Source organism: Bipolaris victoriae (assembly GCF_000527765.1).
Source record: "Bipolaris victoriae FI3 unplaced genomic scaffold scaffold_14, whole genome shotgun sequence".
Taxonomy (NCBI): Eukaryota; Fungi; Ascomycota; class Dothideomycetes; order Pleosporales; family Pleosporaceae; genus Bipolaris; species Bipolaris victoriae.
Window position 1 is genome coordinate 196101 of NW_014575378.1, and position 18367 is coordinate 214467.

General features: G+C 53.4%; 9 protein-coding genes across 9 annotated transcripts; 4 read left to right on the top strand and 5 right to left on the bottom strand.

The window, feature by feature from the left end:
* Nucleotides 1-497: 497 nt before the first annotated feature.
* On the bottom strand, nucleotides 498-2146 carry COCVIDRAFT_34839 (hypothetical protein; the record flags this gene model as incomplete). Its single annotated transcript, XM_014704588.1, has 2 exons — nucleotides 498-1486; nucleotides 1540-2146. The coding sequence occupies 2 exons, from the start codon at nucleotides 2144-2146 to the stop codon at nucleotides 498-500; spliced, it is 1596 nt and encodes a 531-aa protein (XP_014560074.1).
* Nucleotides 2147-2412: 266 nt separating this feature from the next.
* Nucleotides 2413-2589, bottom strand: COCVIDRAFT_90315 (hypothetical protein; the record flags this gene model as incomplete). Its single annotated transcript, XM_014704589.1, has 1 exon — nucleotides 2413-2589. One exon carries the CDS (start codon nucleotides 2587-2589, stop codon nucleotides 2413-2415), a length of 177 nt encoding a protein of 58 aa, XP_014560075.1.
* A 239-nt stretch (nucleotides 2590-2828) lies between these two features.
* COCVIDRAFT_90325 (hypothetical protein) lies at nucleotides 2829-3767 on the bottom strand (the record flags this gene model as incomplete). Its single annotated transcript, XM_014704590.1, has 5 exons — nucleotides 2829-2892; nucleotides 2946-3003; nucleotides 3068-3162; nucleotides 3265-3290; nucleotides 3459-3767. The coding sequence occupies 5 exons, from the start codon at nucleotides 3765-3767 to the stop codon at nucleotides 2829-2831; spliced, it is 552 nt and encodes a 183-aa protein (XP_014560076.1).
* Nucleotides 3768-4620: 853 nt separating this feature from the next.
* COCVIDRAFT_90380 (hypothetical protein) lies at nucleotides 4621-5376 on the top strand (the record flags this gene model as incomplete). Its single annotated transcript, XM_014704591.1, has 3 exons — nucleotides 4621-4741; nucleotides 4803-5052; nucleotides 5109-5376. 3 exons carry the CDS (start codon nucleotides 4621-4623, stop codon nucleotides 5374-5376), a joined length of 639 nt encoding a protein of 212 aa, XP_014560077.1.
* A 582-nt stretch (nucleotides 5377-5958) lies between these two features.
* Nucleotides 5959-7554, bottom strand: COCVIDRAFT_90358 (hypothetical protein; the record flags this gene model as incomplete). The annotated part of the gene is made up of 1 exon (XM_014704592.1): nucleotides 5959-7554. The coding sequence occupies one exon, from the start codon at nucleotides 7552-7554 to the stop codon at nucleotides 5959-5961; it is 1596 nt and encodes a 531-aa protein (XP_014560078.1).
* Nucleotides 7555-8555: 1001 nt separating this feature from the next.
* Nucleotides 8556-10097, top strand: COCVIDRAFT_13150 (hypothetical protein; the record flags this gene model as incomplete). Its single annotated transcript, XM_014704505.1, has 2 exons — nucleotides 8556-8877; nucleotides 8935-10097. The coding sequence occupies 2 exons, from the start codon at nucleotides 8556-8558 to the stop codon at nucleotides 10095-10097; spliced, it is 1485 nt and encodes a 494-aa protein (XP_014559991.1).
* A 796-nt stretch (nucleotides 10098-10893) lies between these two features.
* On the top strand, nucleotides 10894-12510 carry COCVIDRAFT_34843 (hypothetical protein; the record flags this gene model as incomplete). Its single annotated transcript, XM_014704593.1, has 6 exons — nucleotides 10894-10964; nucleotides 11200-11231; nucleotides 11438-11491; nucleotides 11706-11785; nucleotides 11898-12231; nucleotides 12287-12510. The coding sequence occupies 6 exons, from the start codon at nucleotides 10894-10896 to the stop codon at nucleotides 12508-12510; spliced, it is 795 nt and encodes a 264-aa protein (XP_014560079.1).
* A 296-nt stretch (nucleotides 12511-12806) lies between these two features.
* On the bottom strand, nucleotides 12807-14230 carry COCVIDRAFT_34844 (hypothetical protein; the record flags this gene model as incomplete). The annotated part of the gene is made up of 2 exons (XM_014704594.1): nucleotides 12807-13999; nucleotides 14053-14230. The coding sequence occupies 2 exons, from the start codon at nucleotides 14228-14230 to the stop codon at nucleotides 12807-12809; spliced, it is 1371 nt and encodes a 456-aa protein (XP_014560080.1).
* Nucleotides 14231-15417: 1187 nt separating this feature from the next.
* On the top strand, nucleotides 15418-17729 carry COCVIDRAFT_13152 (hypothetical protein; the record flags this gene model as incomplete). The annotated part of the gene is made up of 5 exons (XM_014704506.1): nucleotides 15418-15889; nucleotides 16088-16517; nucleotides 16587-17282; nucleotides 17349-17590; nucleotides 17698-17729. 5 exons carry the CDS (start codon nucleotides 15418-15420, stop codon nucleotides 17727-17729), a joined length of 1872 nt encoding a protein of 623 aa, XP_014559992.1.
* Between the last annotated feature and the right edge of the window lie 638 nt (nucleotides 17730-18367).

The window sequence follows — 18367 nt, forward strand, 5'->3', positions numbered from 1 at the left end:
ACACAGTCAAACCCACCATGTCCCGACTCATGCCAGATGCGTATACATGTTGCTTGCTTTCAGTGATTGTTTGGTCGGGCAACAAAGCCCACTACATACCAACTCCTATCTATACACAACGACGACGATGCATTTGCCTGAGAAGAAGGCGAAAACACCCCCACCTTTCCCTTTGCATAACCCGAAACCCGATACATGCATATTAAATGAAAGAAAAGAAAGAACAAAAAAACGACGACACCTCCCAAGAACAACGCCTCGCCCCCTCCCAATATGGAAATTTACGCCCTGGATTTTGACTTTGCACGGAAAGTGGGATACATGGCGGTTGCAGCTATGTGGTGAAGTTCATATAAAGGGTATAACAGAAAGAAGAAACCAGGAAGAATGCAAACGAAGGAAGAGAAGAGAAAGAAATCTCGACCATTCTACGAAAATCCCGTTCAGAATCCGTCAAGGAAGAGAAAGAAATAATAAAAAAAATGGAGTTAGCACTACTACGGATTCGACGTAGAAGCCGAATTTGCAGCACCGCCAACCCCACTCTCACGCTTTCTTCTTCGCCTCTGTCTCGCATTGTCGCGTAAGAACTGGGGATCGATAAAGTCATCCGGCAGCTCGAATTCCTTTTCGGCAAACTCGGGAATGGGCTGGCCAAAGGCGCTGGCGTTGCGGCCGTGGCGGTGCTTGCCCAGCGCTGCAGCGCGGAGATGGGGTTTGGCGTAAAACGACTGGAAGGGTGCTGCAGGCTCGGGTGGGATGAGGGGAAGGAGGAAGCCATGGGGGCGAGGCGGCCGTCTAGGTTTGGGGGGTTCTGGCTCCTTGGGTTGGTGCCGTGGCGGAGGTGCGTCTCGTGTGTTTGCAACGGAACTGTCGGATTCTTCCGTGTCGTCGCCGTCTGCTTCGTCGTCTTCTTCTTTTGCGGCTAGGGCGGCTTCCTTATCAGCGCGTAGCCGTTTCTCTTCTTCTTTCCACACGCGGAACTTGTCGACCAACGCTTCTACTTCTCTGATAAAGTAATCACGCTTGGCCTCCCAATCCTTCCTCTCACCGTCTGTGACACCTGTTATGCCCATGACCTTGAGCCAGTCTGGACCTTGTAGGCCGTCGAGCAGGCGTTCCAGTTGCACCTTTTCATGCATAGCGCGCTCTTTTTCAATGTTGCGCAGTTGCTTCTCCTTGCGCTCCGCGCGCCGATGCTGGGTAAAGTAGACCGAGTCGGCAAGGGGGTCTTGGCCATCCTCGTGGTGGATTGCATTGGCTATGGTGGCATAGTTGAGAACCTGGAAAGATGTGGAGGATTGCGCCGGGGGTATAGCCGCATCTGAGCCATGACGCGAAGGCGAAGTAGGCGAGGCGGGTTTTGCTCTTCTTGAGCGCGCTGGACTCACTGAGTTGCGCGAGGGCTGTGGTGTGGTGGGTGCAGGGGTGTTGCTCTTGACGGGTTCATCGACAATGTATATGGGCGTGTCGAGAGCAAGAAATTCTGTATGCGACGTCAGCCAGCACGCAGAGCGACACGGGGACGGCAAGCATTACCGTCGTCCTTGGAGACGCCTGCGATGATGTCGTCGTAGTTGTAAAAGTAAATGGCTAGATGGCTCTTGAGGCGCGATCCGCCGTCGTGGCTCCGCAGGCTCCTCTTGTCGGTCGAGGAGGCCGTCGAGGCAGGGGCGGGGACGGCTGGGGTCGAGGCAGTCAGCTTGCCAGCGCTGGCTGGTCGCGGCGTCGACGCTGGCGAAGGGACATGGGCGGCGTCGAAGCGCAGGGGCACGGAAACACTGTTGGGGACAGGCAGGTGGTCACCGTGGGGCTGTGTGACGGTGATCTTGGTGGGCGGTCGTGAGTCGGGCTGGTCTGGGTCGACCTCTGTGGCAGGCCGCTTTCTGCTCGTGGTGCGGGCGGCGGGCGTGTCGGGCGAGGTCTGGAGGACGGGCTTGTCGTCGTCTGCAAGCGCAATCAGGGGCCCGGAACGCGAAGCCCGGCGTGTCGCGATGGTGGCGGTGGGTGTGGTGTTGCGCTGGACGTGTGCGTGGGAGTGTGCGTGGGCGTGGGCGAGGGCGTCATCGCGCGACACGGGCAAGAAGTTGAGTCTGGTCTGCCGGTCATTCGAGCCTCGCAGCAGAGGCCGAACGGCGTTGGCCATGTTGAGCAAGCTGAAGATCATTCGCGACTGGCTGGGACATTTTTCAGCATCCCATTGTCGAGCTTGCCATTGAGAGTCGCGCCGTGCTGGGTTCATGCAAAACGCGAGCCGTTAGGGGGTCGTCGATTCGCAGAGCTCGTCCGCGCTGTTTTGGCAGGCGAGCTTGCTGCACCTGTACCGCTTCCCACGGCTGCTGCACACACGACCGACCCTTTGCCCCGGCGAGCAGACGTCGGATTAAGCTTCATAGCACACTCGTCACGTTTTCATATTGCTCCAGCATCTTCGCGGCACACGCAGCGAATTGCAGCACAGCAACCCAGACATGCTTGGGCGACTGGCAGCGCCACCGAGGCTGCCCGGCCAATCACTTGGCTACTGTCCTGGGGCGACACACGGTCAGCAACTGCACCGTTGTCGACGCCTCTTGTTTGAACTGCCATGGACTTGCAAGGCTGGTTGCAAATATGTATGTATACGTATGTCTGTGTGTCTGTATGTACAAGTGACGCAGCTGCGCGAGACAAAAAGATGAAACAGAAACCTCGAGGCCTTGGCACTAGTGGTAGCGCACACAAGAGAGCCAACAGCGTCGCACCAAACGCCCTTGAAGTGCGCGACCCAGGCCCTACCGTGGGCAGAATAGAGGGACAAAAGCAATACTGGTATACGGCAAATGACATCACGGGAACAAAAAGTCCTTGAGCACCGGTGCGCCAGCAAATTCCGGATTGAGAAGGACGCAGCTAAAAAAAGTCAGCCAACCTGCGCTAAGGGTGGTTATCGATAGAAGACAAACTTTAGAAAATACGACAGCCCTTGTTTCCGCTTTTCCAGAAAACGGGGCCTGAAGCGAGCTACGCCCAGCAAGTCAGTCAACGGCACTATCGGAGTGGGGTGGAGAGAGGTGGTGCAACCTACAGATGACCGACTTGGGGGGCAGCTGGGGCAGCGAGCCGGCGGCATGGGGGAATGTCTGCCGCAGCTTTGCGTGCAGCTCCTCAAACTCGGAATATCTGGGCGATGGGGTGTCAACACAGTGCTCTGACTGGAGTAGTGTACACTACGTGGGTGGTGCACGAGGCACAGGGTAAAGGAAACATGACAGCGACACCTACCTCTTGCGTATCTTCATGGGGCCTCCCTGGACGAAAAAGATAGTTAGCAAGATGCATCTCGTTGCTCCACCGCGGGCCCTTGTGCATGCGCAACCTGGTGTGGATGGTGTGGCATGGGAGGCCAGGCTGGGCGGCGATTGGCTGGACAACAAGGGCGCGGCAGGCTAGCGCATGGGTGTTGGAGGCAAACTCACATCGAGCGTCTGAACGGTACAGTTCCAGACGACGTATGCGCCGATGGCCGGTGCAGTGCCACTGACGACGACGTAATCGTCTATGGTGACGCCCTTCGCCCACAGCGCCTTGCAGTGGTCGGAGCCGTCATGAGTATGGTCCTCGAGGCCGATGGGCGCAGGGTGGTTGTTGCTGTTGTCTGCAGAGCAAGTGCTGCGGTAGCTGGCACTGCGCTGGTGCTGTTGCCAGTAGGGTGGCACCACGGCCACACTGCTGCCGTCTGGCGACGGCGGCGACGGCTCTCGAGTCTCAGACTTGGCCGGCTCCATGCACTTGTGGCTGGGAGGGCTGACGGGTAGAGTACGTATGCTGTCGAGTCTCCAGAGGGGGGGTGTTCGGAGGGGTTGGGCGTGTTTCCGGACGGTGGGTTGCTCAGCAGTGCGGCGGCAACAGCAATAGCAGCAATAACAGCAATAACATCAACACAGCAGTGCAGCGGCCTAAGTAGAGTAGCGGGCTAGCGTGTGTGGATTGACAATGGCCATGTCCATGGCCCGCCGAACGGATGCATAATGGGGGATGGGCAGGTCGCGCTCGGATGCGTGCGAGGACCCTGGATGCTGGACAGACGACCAAGGGCACGAGTGACTAAGCCAGACAGATGCTAGGCTGGTGGCGCCAACCTCTCCTCCCCCCCCTGACCGTCTAGTCCCCCCCTAGTCGCCTGCTCGCAGCCATTTGGGCAAATCCCGCTCGCCGCAATGTCTCCCCACAGCCTGCAGCATCTTCTTTCTAGCCGCACATGCACATGTCGCCGCGGATGCTCGAATCATCGCCCCGCCTCTCAGCACTGGCCGGCGGGGAGACCCCCGCACGGTCCCTATCGTGAGCTTTCCTATCGCCTCGTCGACTAGCTTATTGCCTGCTGCCGATGCCATCCCTCCCGCTATATATTATGCCACACATGCCGTGCCATCCAGCCTCCTCTAAGCCTTCACCTTCGCTGCTTGACCATCCGTGCCCCTTGCATTGACTCGTTCACTTTCTGTCGCTGACCGTATATAACTTGTTGTAATTCCCTCACCAGTCGCTTGTTCCCGCTACCGCTGAGCTTTACATACCACTACACATATCCTACTAAACACTCCAACAACACCCACCGCCATTTCCATAATCCCCACCATGCGTTCCGTCTTCGCTCTCGGCATTGCCGCCTTGACTGGCCTCACTGCTGCTCAGTCAACTCCTCAGATGAACTATCCTTACACAATCGACCCAGACACCGTTCCACAGTCCACCAGAGGTATGTGCTATTCTGCCTCCTGCTCTCTGTTTGCCTCGGCTATCAACTCACACATTTCCAGATTACTGGTGCTCTCAGAACGTGGCACAATGCCCTCTCATCTGCCTCCAACAGCCTGGCGTCAACTCCATGAGCACAGAGTCAAATGACTGTGATTCCGACAACTTGACCTACAACTGCGTCTGCGACAACGGCGTCTCCCCAAACATTACCGAATACTCCCAGACCCTGCCCTTCTTCATCTGCCAGCAATGGGGAAACAACTGCGTTGACAACTGCGGCAACGACGCTGCCTGCCAGAGCGCCTGCCGGTAAGCACTTGCAAAACACTTCATAATCTCAAAACACTGCTAACACACTCTTTCAGTCAGGACCATCCATGCGGTGCCCAACAGCCCTACCGCGGCAACACTTCTCTCCCCACCACCATGGCCTCCACCGCAAAGCCATCCGGTACCGCCAGCAACACCATCCCAGTCACTGGTTTCGGTGGTGCCGAGCCCACCGGCAGCAGCGGCAGCGACAACAGCGGCAACAACAACAAAGGCGCCGGCTCCCTCTTCATGCCCAACGCCGGTCTGGGTCTGGCTGCTCTCTTTGGCAGTGTCTTTTTCGGCTTTGCCGTTCTCTTGTAAAGAGGCCCGGCGACCACAAAACAAGCACGCATCTTTTTATTTTCTCAGCATTTTTCACTCCCTCTTCTCATGCATAGCGTCTCGGATTCAAAAACAGTCCTTTCAGTTTTCGATACCCATTTGGGGAAGCGATACATGACTCGCTCTTTTTAGCACGAGGCCTGGCGAGGTCTCCCCTGTCTTTTGATTCAGAGCATTGCGGTTCTTCTCGGCAGTATTTGCATATTTTGGGAGTACGAGCACCAGCCGCAGTACAGTTGGCATAGTATCACGTTATAATACGAATAACCGACACGACGGTTGATTATGGAAAATCATGTTTCCCATGCACATCATTGCGATACCCTGACTCACATCCCATGCACCCTTTCCCAAACACAAGCCTCGGATATCAAAACACAAACAAGTTCAGGCACACAGCACAAAAATGTGAAGCACCGGGCGAAAAGTTTATGAAGGTCCAATTCATTACTAGCTATTACTAACGCTGAACAGAGCAACTCGTGATGATCACGCACTACCCGTCTCATCCCGTCACCAACAAGCCGCGACCACTTTTTTTGTTTTCCTGAACGTTCACGCTCACATGTGCAATCTCCGCGTTGCACCACCCTTGCCACCATCATCGCCATCCCACCAACATTTATCATCCAGACTCTTCCTCAAACCCAGTCCACCCGATGCCCTGTTACCTCCTCCCTGAACACAAGTGCAACAGCACACCGTCCGAGGCACTTCATCAATCAACATCTCGCACAACGAGACACGGGATCTGCATTTGCTCGAAGAACACCAGTCCCATTCCATCTCGTGTTGCCGAGGATCTAGACTGAGACTTTGCATCGGGGTCAGTGGCGATGGCGATGACACAATGGTGGGGACCAGAACCGGTGTTGCAGGTCTAACGGGAACCGGTTGATCATCCATACTAGAGACCGACGATGCTGGAGACCCACAGGCCGCCTTTGCGTCTCCCGCCTGTCCCTCTAACAAAAGTGGTATGGCGATGCAAGAGCTGATTGGTCGTGCTCTGTGCATCTGTCTTTCCTGCGCTTCCTCACCGGGTGGTGTCGAAGACCCCGAGCAATGCAATGATGGCGTGCTGGATTCCAAACTGGAGAACTCTGCCTGTGGGACATCCTGTGATTCCTTTGGCGAAAGGGGCATCATCGTCTCCATTGACACGCGAGGGAGAACTCCAATCTCAGCGAGACAGCGTGTTTCCACTCCCAATTTCGTACTACCGCTAGATAGAAGAGCCATTTCGTCTAGCGGCCCTACGGCTGTATCGTTGTCCATAGTCATACGCCCCTTCCCTTTGTCCACTTTGCTGGACCGTCGTGATCTTAGAAAATCGCCAAAGACGAAAAACGAGTCTTTGCGTGTCCGAGGCTCACAATCAGAGCCCTGCGTGCCATATGCTCGAAACCAATCTAATCGGTCCAGATCCATATCCGCATTGGAACCTCGATGGCTGTTGACATGTGTCTGTATGACCGCATTCCCTTGTGTCTGCAACGTTTCCTGGAAAGCATTCCAGTCAGCAGTGTTGTAGAAGGAACTGGGGCCAACATCGCCGTTTGCGTCAAAGAACTCGCTTACATTGGGGAGCTGAAACGACCCATTCCACATCTGATATTCTGGGGTGCGGTCGATATTTGCTGGGTCTGTAGGACCACGCAGGTTGAAAGACAAGCTCGAACGTCGTGTGTCAGAAGAGGCCACTGACGGGTCTTCATCTTCAATCGAGCCTCTCCGGCTGCCGAAGAGCCGCTTGAGCCTGAAGTTGAGCCGGTTGAGAAGCTCGGCCACTTGCGACGGTCTCCGTCCATGTTCCAGTCCGTGTTCCGTGTCGTCAATGGCAGGGCTGGGAAGTGGTGTAGTAAGGACAGAGTGGTTGCTACTGACATCGGAAGATGATAGTGACATCATGTAGCCTCCAGGCGGCAGTACTAGGTAAGGGCCGTCGATGGACGCCGCTGGCACTGATTGTGACCTTTTCCGACGCTTTCCGAGGTAGCTACACGTATGCAAGAAGGATTTTGAAACTTCTCGCTTTAGGGAACGTCGTCGAGGGTGAGACGGTTGAAGTATTTCCAGGTCGGAATCGGTTTCGCAGGAACTCACAGCTCCGAACGGCTCGGTAAAGGATATACGTTGGTGATCTTGATGGCTCATTGTGTGGGCCAGCGGGGAAGTGTTTAGGGGAACAGTCGAATTGTCCAGACCAAAATGGCACTCCTAGGCGATGTTTATACAAGACACAACGCGACTGTAAGGGTGTGCCAGCAGGCTTTCAAGGCACCTTGGGACGATGTGTAAGAAGAAGCCAGCCTAACAGCTGAGGATGCATTGGGTGTAACGGCGGACGGACGTGCCTGATGGGCTGGTATCGAGGAAGAGACAGGTCAGCATCATGGTATGGACCCGATTAAATAACCAGTGCAACACATAAGCAATACTACCGAAGCCGAAAGGAAGTTTTAAGGAAGTAATGATTAAATCTCACGTCTTGCGTTGTGCATAAACGAGCCATGCCCAGTGGTTCCAATAGCGCCGGTTCTATGGGAGACGCTTAGAATGAAGAGACTTTGCCAGATCCCATGGTTCTGATCCCTTGTTTGGGCGCCCAGATAGGGAAAGTTCCACCCATTGAAAGTAGTCGTTTTGACCCTGCACCATAGGGCAGTCTCAGCCAGTGCCGGCTTGAAGGGCAATCCGGACACACGGGTTCCGGCCAGATTAGCTCCAGTGATTATTGATGAGAGACCTGTGTGCTCAATCGGCAGTCTGCCAGTCTTCTCCGTGAGGTTGCTATCTGATCCTTTCACAACATGCCTTGACAGCAGGCAATCAATATGCTGGGTGGCATCTGGATAAACGGCATGTTTCTCGACGGACCGAATGGTACCATCGCAGAGGTACCGGCGGCACTGATGCCGTTCGCTTAGATTGGCCGGCTGGGTTCCGCATGAAGTTGGAGAGTTGGAGGGACCTAGCCAGCCTCCACATTGCGGCGGCATGCCGCTTCGACCCGCCACCCGATAAGATAAGTAATGTCCTGGCTAGCGTGGATCTGCAAACACGCCAAACACCGCTATGACACCACCATTCCAACGCTCGAGGTGCGCAAATCATATATACTCGCGTATGTCACGGCAGCTCCTCACAGGCTCACAATGCCGCCTCGAATATCATTGGCACCGTCTCGAGCCCTGTCGTCGCCATTGACACGCTGTGTGCGCCTGCAGCCCCAGCGGAGGTTTCTCTCGAGCTCCGCAGATACACCAGAAGTCTACGATGTCGTCTGTGTAGGTGGAGGCCCGGCTGGCCTCAGTCTACTTACGGGTCTAAAAGCATCGCCAATTACCAATGGATTGAAAGTTGCACTTATCGAGGGCCAGGATTTGCACAAGAGCCGGCTGGCGCAAGACGCCAGCTTGGAGACCTTCTCGAATAGATGTAGCTCCCTCACACCGGCTTCCGTGAGAAACCTGCAGGGTGCGCACGAGCATGTGGATCCTTGAATCATAGAATTGTCTAACATATGCTGTGTAGAGATTGGAGCGTGGGCCCATGTCAACCAGCCTCGAGTACAGCCATACCAGGAGATGCAAGTATGGGACGGCGTGAGCGGAGCACGCATATCCTTTGACTGGCACACCGCAAAGCCTCTCCCTACTCCCCGCAATCCCGCGCAGCCGACGACCATTGCATACATGATTGAGAATGTCAACACTGTCACTGCCCTGCTGAGCCGGCTTGAAGAGCTCGGCGGTGTCGATTTCTACACATCTACCAAAGTCAATTCGATAGACCTGGGCACCGATACGGATAAGATGGACTTTTCTTCCTGGCCGATACTCACATTGTCAAATGGGAAGTCCCTCGCGGCGAGGTTGTTGGTAGGCGCCGATGGTGCGAACAGTCCAGTTCGGACATTTGCAGGCATTGAGTCGCGAGGATTCGATTACAATAGACATGGAGTTGTAGCCAGCCTGAAGCTTGAAGGCCAGGGCTGGGGAGGGTCGGATCACAAGATTGCGTACCAGCGGTTCTTGCCGACTGGACCAATTGCTATGCTGCCATTGCCTGGTAACATGTCGACGCTTGTATGGAGCACAACGCCGGAGCGTGCCGCCAAGCTCAAGGCACTGTCGCAGCAGGAGTTTGTTGCCATGGTCAACGCAGGCTTCCGACTGTCGCCCACTGATCTCGAGTACTTGCACACACTATCGTCGGGACATGAAGAAGAAGTTGCGTGGCGAGAGAAGCACACACCTGTCGACGAGCACGCAATCCCCATGCGGGTGACCAACGTACAGGCCGGCACTGTTGCATCCTTTCCGCTTCGTATGCGACATGCAGACACTTACACGGGCGAACGAGTCGCACTAGTCGGTGACGCTGCGCATACCATACATCCGCTTGCAGGCCAAGGCCTCAACCAAGGACAGGGCGATGCAGCAGCACTTGTCCGAACAATATCGTATGCTGTTCAGACTGGTCAGGACATTGGATCAACGTTAGCATTGGAAAGCTACAACAGCGAACGATACGCGGAGAACAATGCCATGCTGGGCGTATGTGACAAGCTGCACAGGCTCTATAGTGTAGAATCAGGGCCACTCGTAGGACTACGAAGCCTAGGCTTGAGAGCTGTAGATGCCATGGGCCCACTCAAAGGCTTCTTCATGAGCAAAGCAGCCGGCGGATCATGAACCCCCTCAAAACCAAAGATTTGTTGTACTTTTATCTTCTACTGTACATCGTGTATACATATCTACATAACCTGACAAAAAATCACCAAAAATCCAAAACAAAAGAAAAAAGAAACCCCGAAGAACCATCCTCCACCCGTCCCCATGACCCGAAAGCAGAAGCATAAAATCCCTAAAGTCAGCATTCTTTGTCTGAGGTATATGATAAATCGTATCATAAATCCACTTTTTGCCCTTTTCCTTTTTTTTCTTTTCCTTTTCATCCCTCATGCATTTGGACCCCCCCTGTAATATATACCTCCATGCAGTCTAGCCCCCCACTATCCCTATCCCACAAACATGCGCGCATGCATATGCCCCACTACCCACCTCTCACGGCAGGAATTCCGCCAGTAAGAAGCATACGTATGCACGCATCTCGCGGCGAAGCTGCCCTTGCGCTTCCCTTTTTTTTTGCCTCCAAACGTGAGACTTAGGTAATTTAAGCTTAAGCTTTTTTTGCGTCTGCGTCTTTGCCTCCTGCCCGTTCCTACTACTCCTCGCCCCCCCCCCCCCCCCCCCCCCCCCCCCCCCCCCCCCCCCCTTCACCATTCTCCAACGGCTTACCTCTTTTTCTTCCTTCCTTAAACTCCCGAACCTTTTTCTTTTTTTTTTTACACCTGACTTTGTTTATATATTTTCGGCTCTTTCTCTCCGTCTGCGTGTGTCTCTGTGTGGTTTGCTTTTTGTTTACTTCAAAACGTCATTTCGGATCGCGCTTGGTAGAGAGAAAAAAGAAAAAAAAAGAGGGAAAAAGATGACGACAGAGCATGAAAAGGAGATTGAATCATTTGGAGCTAATAATGATTTCTGGATCTTTGGATATGGGTACGTTAATCACTGTGGCGAAGAACAAACAGAAAAGATTACCCCCCCCCTTCCCCCTCCCGTTCCTTTGCATTCGCTTCCATCTCTCACATACATACACATTTCTGTATGTGTATGTCTTGGGTGCATATGTGTTTACATGCATGTTACATGTTTACATGTGCAGCTTGTGTTTTTTTATGTGTGTGTCACATGGGCTAACTCGCTTGGTGCTTTGTTTTTTCGGTTGAAATAGAAGCTTGATCTGGAAACCACCGCCACACTACGGTACGGCCCGTCCCCCCCCTTACTAGATCTTTTTTTTTCAACAAAAAAATGAGGAGAAGAAAAAAAAAGTCGCTTGATACGTTTACGGATAAGCTACCCAGCCCTGCTTCTTACTCCCCCGCACATCTTGCGGTTCCTGCTTTTTGTTTTTTTTTCCTTTCCTCAGTCATTCGATGAATGAAATGCTTTGGTTCTGATTAATGTAGATCAAAGACTTCCGGGATATATTGAAGGCTATGTGAGGCGGTTTTGGCAGGTACGTTGATTTTTTTCCCTTCTAGGTATATGGCTATCAGATCCGACTCGGGAGCTAGCCATGCACATGTTGATCTGCACGGAAAAGAGACCAGAAAAACGAGGACTAACCTAGTAATTGTGTAGGCGAGGTAAACAATTCCATGTCCACGACTCAGTCTAGCATGCTGGAGACGACAGAACACGTGGATGATGATGGCTGAAAAAACTACAGTGAAGATCACCGCGGTACGCCCGAAGCACCTGGTCGCGTCGTCACTTTGATTGATCGGGCGCATTGGGAGACGTTGGGCGATCAAGTAAGTCGTTTATTTTCCTTTTTTCCATGTCGAAAATCCAGTGTACATTTGTAAATGCACACATCATCCTCTCCCAAACAACAACACATGAATACTAAGACCATGCCACAAGCATGACGCCCCCTCTCGTGTCTGGGGCGCGGCATACCATATTCCCGCCCGCCACGTCGAGTCGGTACGCAAATACCTGGATCTCCGAGAAATAAATGGTTACTCAATCCAATTCACGCCTTTCCATCCTGCCGTTAGCAGCGCGACTGCTGCGCCCGAAGAAGTGCCTGCCGAGGATTCATCGTTGCCTTCGACAGCCATCAAGGTCACGAGCACGGAGTCACTTGTGCCCGAGCCAGAATGCATCAAGTGTCTGGTGTACATTGGGCTTCCAGAAAATCCCCAATTTCTAGGTGCACAGGACCCGGATGCGTTGGCGAGGAAAATCCTACAAAGTGAGTCGATCTTTTCCCTTTGTGATGAATGTTTTGCTGATTGATGATTTCCTAGGCAAGGGCCCAAGTGGAGAGAACAGAGAATACTTGTACAACCTTGATGTTGCGTTGCTCGGATTGAGCGAAGACAGTGGTGATGCGCATGTCAGTGACTTGGTTGGGCGCTGTAGAGCATTGGAGGAGGAAATGGGCATTGGGGACGGAAACGAAGGCGAGAAGAGTGGCGAGGTGTTGCACAAAGTGGGAAGCACAGAGGAGCAAGAGGAGGTGGAAAGGTAGATGACGAGGAAATTGTAGTGACCATCCAATCGAACTCGTACGACAGGAAAAAATTTCCGCAGTAGCATGATCTGATGCGCCTGATATCGGGTTTGGATGCATGTCTGCTATTTGCCTCACAATGTAACCTTAGTCTCGGCAATACGCGACACTTTGTAACCAACCCAGATATTCGGGTCTGCGCGATTAGACTGCAGAGGCGAATGTGATTATGAAGCCGAGGAGGCTGAATGTCATCAGCCACAACGCCAGAAAGATGCATGAGACGCTAAAAAGTATGACGATACAAACACAAATTATGCCCATGCACCGACAAGTGCCATTAGATACGCGCCTCCCAAAACGCTGGCGCACGCCTGTAGTCGCCGCTTGCCACGCAGGGTGACGTAACTCTCGTCACTGAGAAAGTCTTCGGCAAGAAGCTCGACCAGGCCGGCGAATAGAAGCAGGCCACTTGATATGGCGTTCATGAAGCCTACAGTTAGTAAGCCAGCTTGACTTGCAGGATCATACAGGGTGTGGATCGCCAGTCCTATGGCTTGGCCGATAGGGGTCGTTGTGCCATAGGCCATTGCCATAAGCCAGGGCTTCGGTGATCCAGCTGGGAAGCGGATAGCACTGATTCTCGCACCGAGTGCAAATCCTTCAAAAGTCTGGTGAAAGGATATGGCGGTGAGAAGTACAATGAAAGCAGTGCCGGTTGCCACTGAAAGGGCCATGCCTATGAAGACGGAGTGAAAAAGGATGCCAGCTTCAAGCAGCAGGCATTGAAGCAGGAGCTTCTTGTTTTGGGCATCTGACTTTTCTGGAGTTTCGGACGACTCGCCGCGGCCATGGCTGTGCTGCTGATGGGTATGAGGACCTGGCAGCAGGCGGGATTCATCTTCTGAATCTTCAGCATCCTGATGGGCTAGTTCCTCTCTAGTAATTTCCAGATCGGAATCATCGTCATCGTCATCGCCATTGTTCATGGACTTTCGATTCCGTGCATCAATGGGCATGGTAGGGGTCATGGGCGATGCAGCTGAAACGGAGGGTGATCGTCCGGCCATCAAGTTGGTCGAGGACTCGACGTCATGGAGTACAATGCCTGGTGCAAGGCCACTCGCCCCTGGCATGCCGTTGCTGTACATGCCGTAGCTATGGCTCCTCTTGTGGGCTGGACGGGCGCTATTCTGAGAGGAGTCGAGACCGAGGTTCTCGTAGCCCGTCGAATGCACATGTCCCGCTCCACGTGCCGCAAAGAACATTTCAATGCTCACAACCACGAAGACAGCCGTCATAGCCACGAGGCCCGGCATGGCGGGATAGCGCTTGTTCCAGAAGTGAGGAAGACATGGGTGTGTGAGAGACTCGAAGGCAGTGGGGAGGAGATGGACGAAAGCGGTGGCTATAAGTACGCCGGTGCCAAAGTGTCGTGAGATGAAGAGGAACTGGTGGGGCACGGGGATCGAGGGAAAGCGCTTGACGATGATTGGGAAGGAACAAGCTGTGCAGGTTAGCAATGGGGGGGTTGCAAGGTGGGGAGTGCGGCGGACGTACCCGCTGTGCTCAGGGTGAGGATGAGCAGCAGGGCAAAGACATGCAGCGTCGTGTTGTACTGCCCCTTGCCGCCTTTTGTCTCGCACTTTGGCCGCTCATCTGTCTCTTCTTGCCTGCGGAGCAATTCGGCATGTAGGATGTGGGCGGGTATGTCGATGAGGGCTGGGGAGGATGGCATGGTGAAGGGAGGGGCGCCACTGTGGCTTGCAAAAGCAGTTGCGATCTGCCTTTGGGAAGATTTGGTGCCAGCATGACGCGTGCGAACATAAGAGCATCAGCGCCGGCAAAGGGACGCGCGGACCCGTTGCGCTTACCAAGAGATTGCTGGCGTCGGTACCGGTGTGGCCCTTGGCTTTTGGACCTGTTGGTGCGCCATGGAGCCGTTCATCTTGACAGAATGTAGTATGTAGTAGTATCTACTTTGCTCCAGTCTGCTACGAGCGAGGGCGACAGGGCGTCTGCGACATGACCCTTGGCCGCGGGCTCGGAACGCGGTCGGAAGCCAAGAGTGACTACGTATCCATCCATCTGCACACAGGCTGGCGGGCATGCAAAAGATACATACATCAATACATCCATACTCGATGCGTCCAAGCAGAGCCGGGTACAAGCGTCCGAGGTGCTGATGGTGCAGCCGCTTCTCTCTGTCTTCTCTGCATGGGCATGGGGGCGGCAGGCGAATCATGACATTCACCACCCCCCAAGACACCACTCGGCCATATGTCGAGTAGCCAGTGTGCATGCAACGCCACATGGGAGACGGCAGGTAGCCCGCAAGTAAGTAGTCGTGCCATGCACTTGGAGAAGACAGGCCCCGTTCTATACATACTACAGACCATGCAAATGCAGCGTTAGCCACGGGCCATGGGGGATGCTGATGCTATTTTTGATGTCTGGCCTACATATAAGCCGGGACCCTGCTTCGCTCAGCGTCTGCAACGGCTCTGCATCCGCCTACAGAAAACACCAGGCCAAACCTCGCCTCGATACACAGGCTCGCAAGCGGTCTAGATCGGCGGCGCCCGACAGAGGCCTTACCCGGCATCGCTTCTGCAGCCTAATACCAATCAGGTCCTTGATAGTTCGCACTTGCCCACGCCCCTCCGCTGTGTCAAGCATCACCAAGAACGACACAACCCCAACTCAGCCTCGTTTCCACACATGCCAGAATCAAAATGGTGGCAGCCGAGCATCGATTAGGAAAGTCTGGCCCAGTCACTCCTCCTTCTCTTCGACCGGCTACGCCTTACTGAGCCCCACCCCCTTCGTCTTCTCTGCCATCCCCAAGACGGCGCCTCGCTGGGTCCCGCGACGGGACATTTTGGCACCCTAGGGCCACGACGGCGCTGGCGGGCCGAGCCCATAATGTCTCAAAAACAGGACTTTCTGTTCGTCGACGCCGCTCAAGCAAAGACATCTCGCCAGGGCCGCCGCAATGCTCGTTCCTTTGTTATGCAGAATGCGCGCAGGAAGAACCCATGGTCGACCAGCAAGCACGCTGCAAAGCAAAGAAAGACGGGCAGCCCGGAAAGCACAAGCCCCAACAGCGCTACCTCTCCCTCGACACACACGCCAAACACAGCAACGCCAAGTCCTCCGCTCCTCCCAAACAGATCTGATTACTTCCCCCTCCAGGACCGCCGTGAGTATGCACTGGCCAGAAAACTCGTCTGCCCCGACTGTCACGTCTTTCTCGGTCGCCCTAATGAGCGGCTGTGTCCAAGATGTCTACTCCAGAATCCTGCGCCTGCTCAAGACCCAAGTACCGAATCATTTGACCCCTTTCGCACTTCATCCATTGAAGTCACTCGAGATGTATCTGACCTTTTGAGGCATTGTAAGTCGTAGTCCCTGCGTCTTTTTTGCGTACATGGGTCTGGGGATACCGGCATGGTGGTACAGCAACCCTGTTTAGTTTGTGTCCCATACTCAAGTTGGTCACGTCAGCACAAAAGAGGGACCATTGCATTTGACACCATTGCCATTTGTGGCTTGACCAAAGCCCTGCTGCATTGCGTTGCTGACCACGAAACAGTCTCAACCGAGATGGCGCCAGGGATCATTGCAGTCGACGTCCGCCATCGCTCCACCCTCATGAAGTCGGATTGGTTTGGCACCGCGATAAGTAACCCAGGCTTTATGCACAGTCTGCTCTCCACCATAGCCCTGCATGCATATGTTTTTGGCAAAGGCACCATTGACGCCATCCTATACCATCGCGCACAGGCAATCGCTGCGGTGAATGCGGCTATACTGACTCCAGAAGGAATTTCTGATGCCAACATTGGCGCCGTCTTTAATCTACTCACCGTCGAAGAAAGCTTGTTACTGCCAACCTTTAGGCTTGAAGAGGACCATATGGCACAGCTCCAGATACACCAGAGGGGATTGCAAAGAATGGTACAATTGCGTGGAGGACTCGGTGCCATAAAGACGAACCGCATCCTCCAGGCCTTTATGCTTTGGTGGGTGAACACTTTTTTTTTTTTGCATCGCCAGCTGAACTGAGTTGGCATGTGCTTACAAAGCACCAGGCATTCGACCGCTCACGCCGTCGCTTCTTTCCAAGCACCAAACCTCTCAACATTAGATTTCATAAACACAGCAATCTTCCCGCGTCATCCCCCCGAATACCGCCCGAACATATCAAAACATCTCAACAACTATTGTCGCTATGCAGGTGTCAAGACGTCTCTCAATGCCTTGGTAGAGTCAGTACTTGTGCTAATAGCTGATCTCAACGTTTGGTTTGGTGACCCCGAAAGCCCGCTGGATCCTCTCGATATTCAAAACTTTGCCTGTGTTTTGGAGTGTTCATTGCTAGCATGGCTGCGGGAAAACGAACATCTCGTCACGCCTCTCGAAGATGCATTGTGCGTTGCGCTGCTGATTTTCACCGTGCGTACTACAGAGGCAATGAAGGTGCAGTCACATGTTCATCTTCTCCATTTTGCTGCGAGCAAGCGCCTCGAGAAGGCACTCAACTGCACCGTCCGAACTGAGTGGCAAAATTGCCCCGACCTCTTACTGTGGATTCTATCCATTGGTGCGATATCGGCTGAGCCCTCGCCGGAAGCCGTCTGGTTCATCCATCAGACATCGCTCGCATGCGCGGAATTCGGTATATTATCGGCAGAGATGCTGCTTGAACGACTACATCTATGCGGCTGGGTCAGCTATAAGCTGGATAAAGCTGTGTGCCACCTATGGGAAAGGGTTGTTAATCTCAGGTTAGATGACCATAACATCCTGCCAATGCATTCGTTTGCTTATATATAATTTTGTCTTGTACGTAGGCTTGCGCCATATTTCGAGGCGCCCTTCAAAGCTGAAGACGCCAACAGCCCCATCGGACCTTTGCAACACCACGTCGCCGAGCCGGATCTGGATGCATGGGAAAGTATCGACTGGGCTACACTCAGTCTGGTCCACAACCACCCAACCGAGCAACAGACGGATGCATCTGATGCAGGAGAAGGACCCGCAACTGGGACACCGAATGAAACGTTCAATTTTGGAAGTGGCCATGGGTTTGCATGTACGTCTCACAATGTTGATATATGCTCAGAGAGTGCATACCTATCTCACAACGCTCATGATGGACGCTAACGGTCTCGGCGCATCGAAGGGTCTACACCTCAACAGCTGTACGCACACTGATTGAGCGAGTCGTATGAAAGTCACCAATAGGAGACGATGATTTTTTCGTACGGCAAAGAGTTTTTTTGTTACTGACGTCTGTGTGTCTATCGCACTGCAGACAACGAGTCAGATACTGTGCTTTGCTTCCGCCGTTGTAGCTAAAAAAAAGTCCAATGGTTCCTAACAGCATCAACAAGTCCCAGTAGTAACAGTACTACACTACCGATCTTGTAAACGCACCTGCAACATTGCGACAGGAAACGACTTGCATCTGGATTCGCATCCATTTCAACATAAAGATACACGAGCCGTAGAGAATTGAGGCTATCGGGGGCGACATCAAGATTCTCATTAGATTCTCGGGCAATAACAAGGAAGATGAATATGGACGGTGTTTTCAAGACATGGCACATTCTTTTGAATAAGTTCTGTCTATTATGTTTGCGGAGGTATCAAGCATATCGGTCTGTATACACGGACCAGAGGATACCCACATTTCTAAATACATGAGCTGTGGAAGACTTCAGGGGTCGACCCGAGCATGGAGAGGACCGCATTAGACTTTGAGGAGAAATGCTATCAGAGGTGGCATATGAAAGCCAAAGAAGTCGATACATGCCCATTAGGATATGGGGTTGGGATGTTCAAGTATATAACGTCTTTTGGGCGGTTT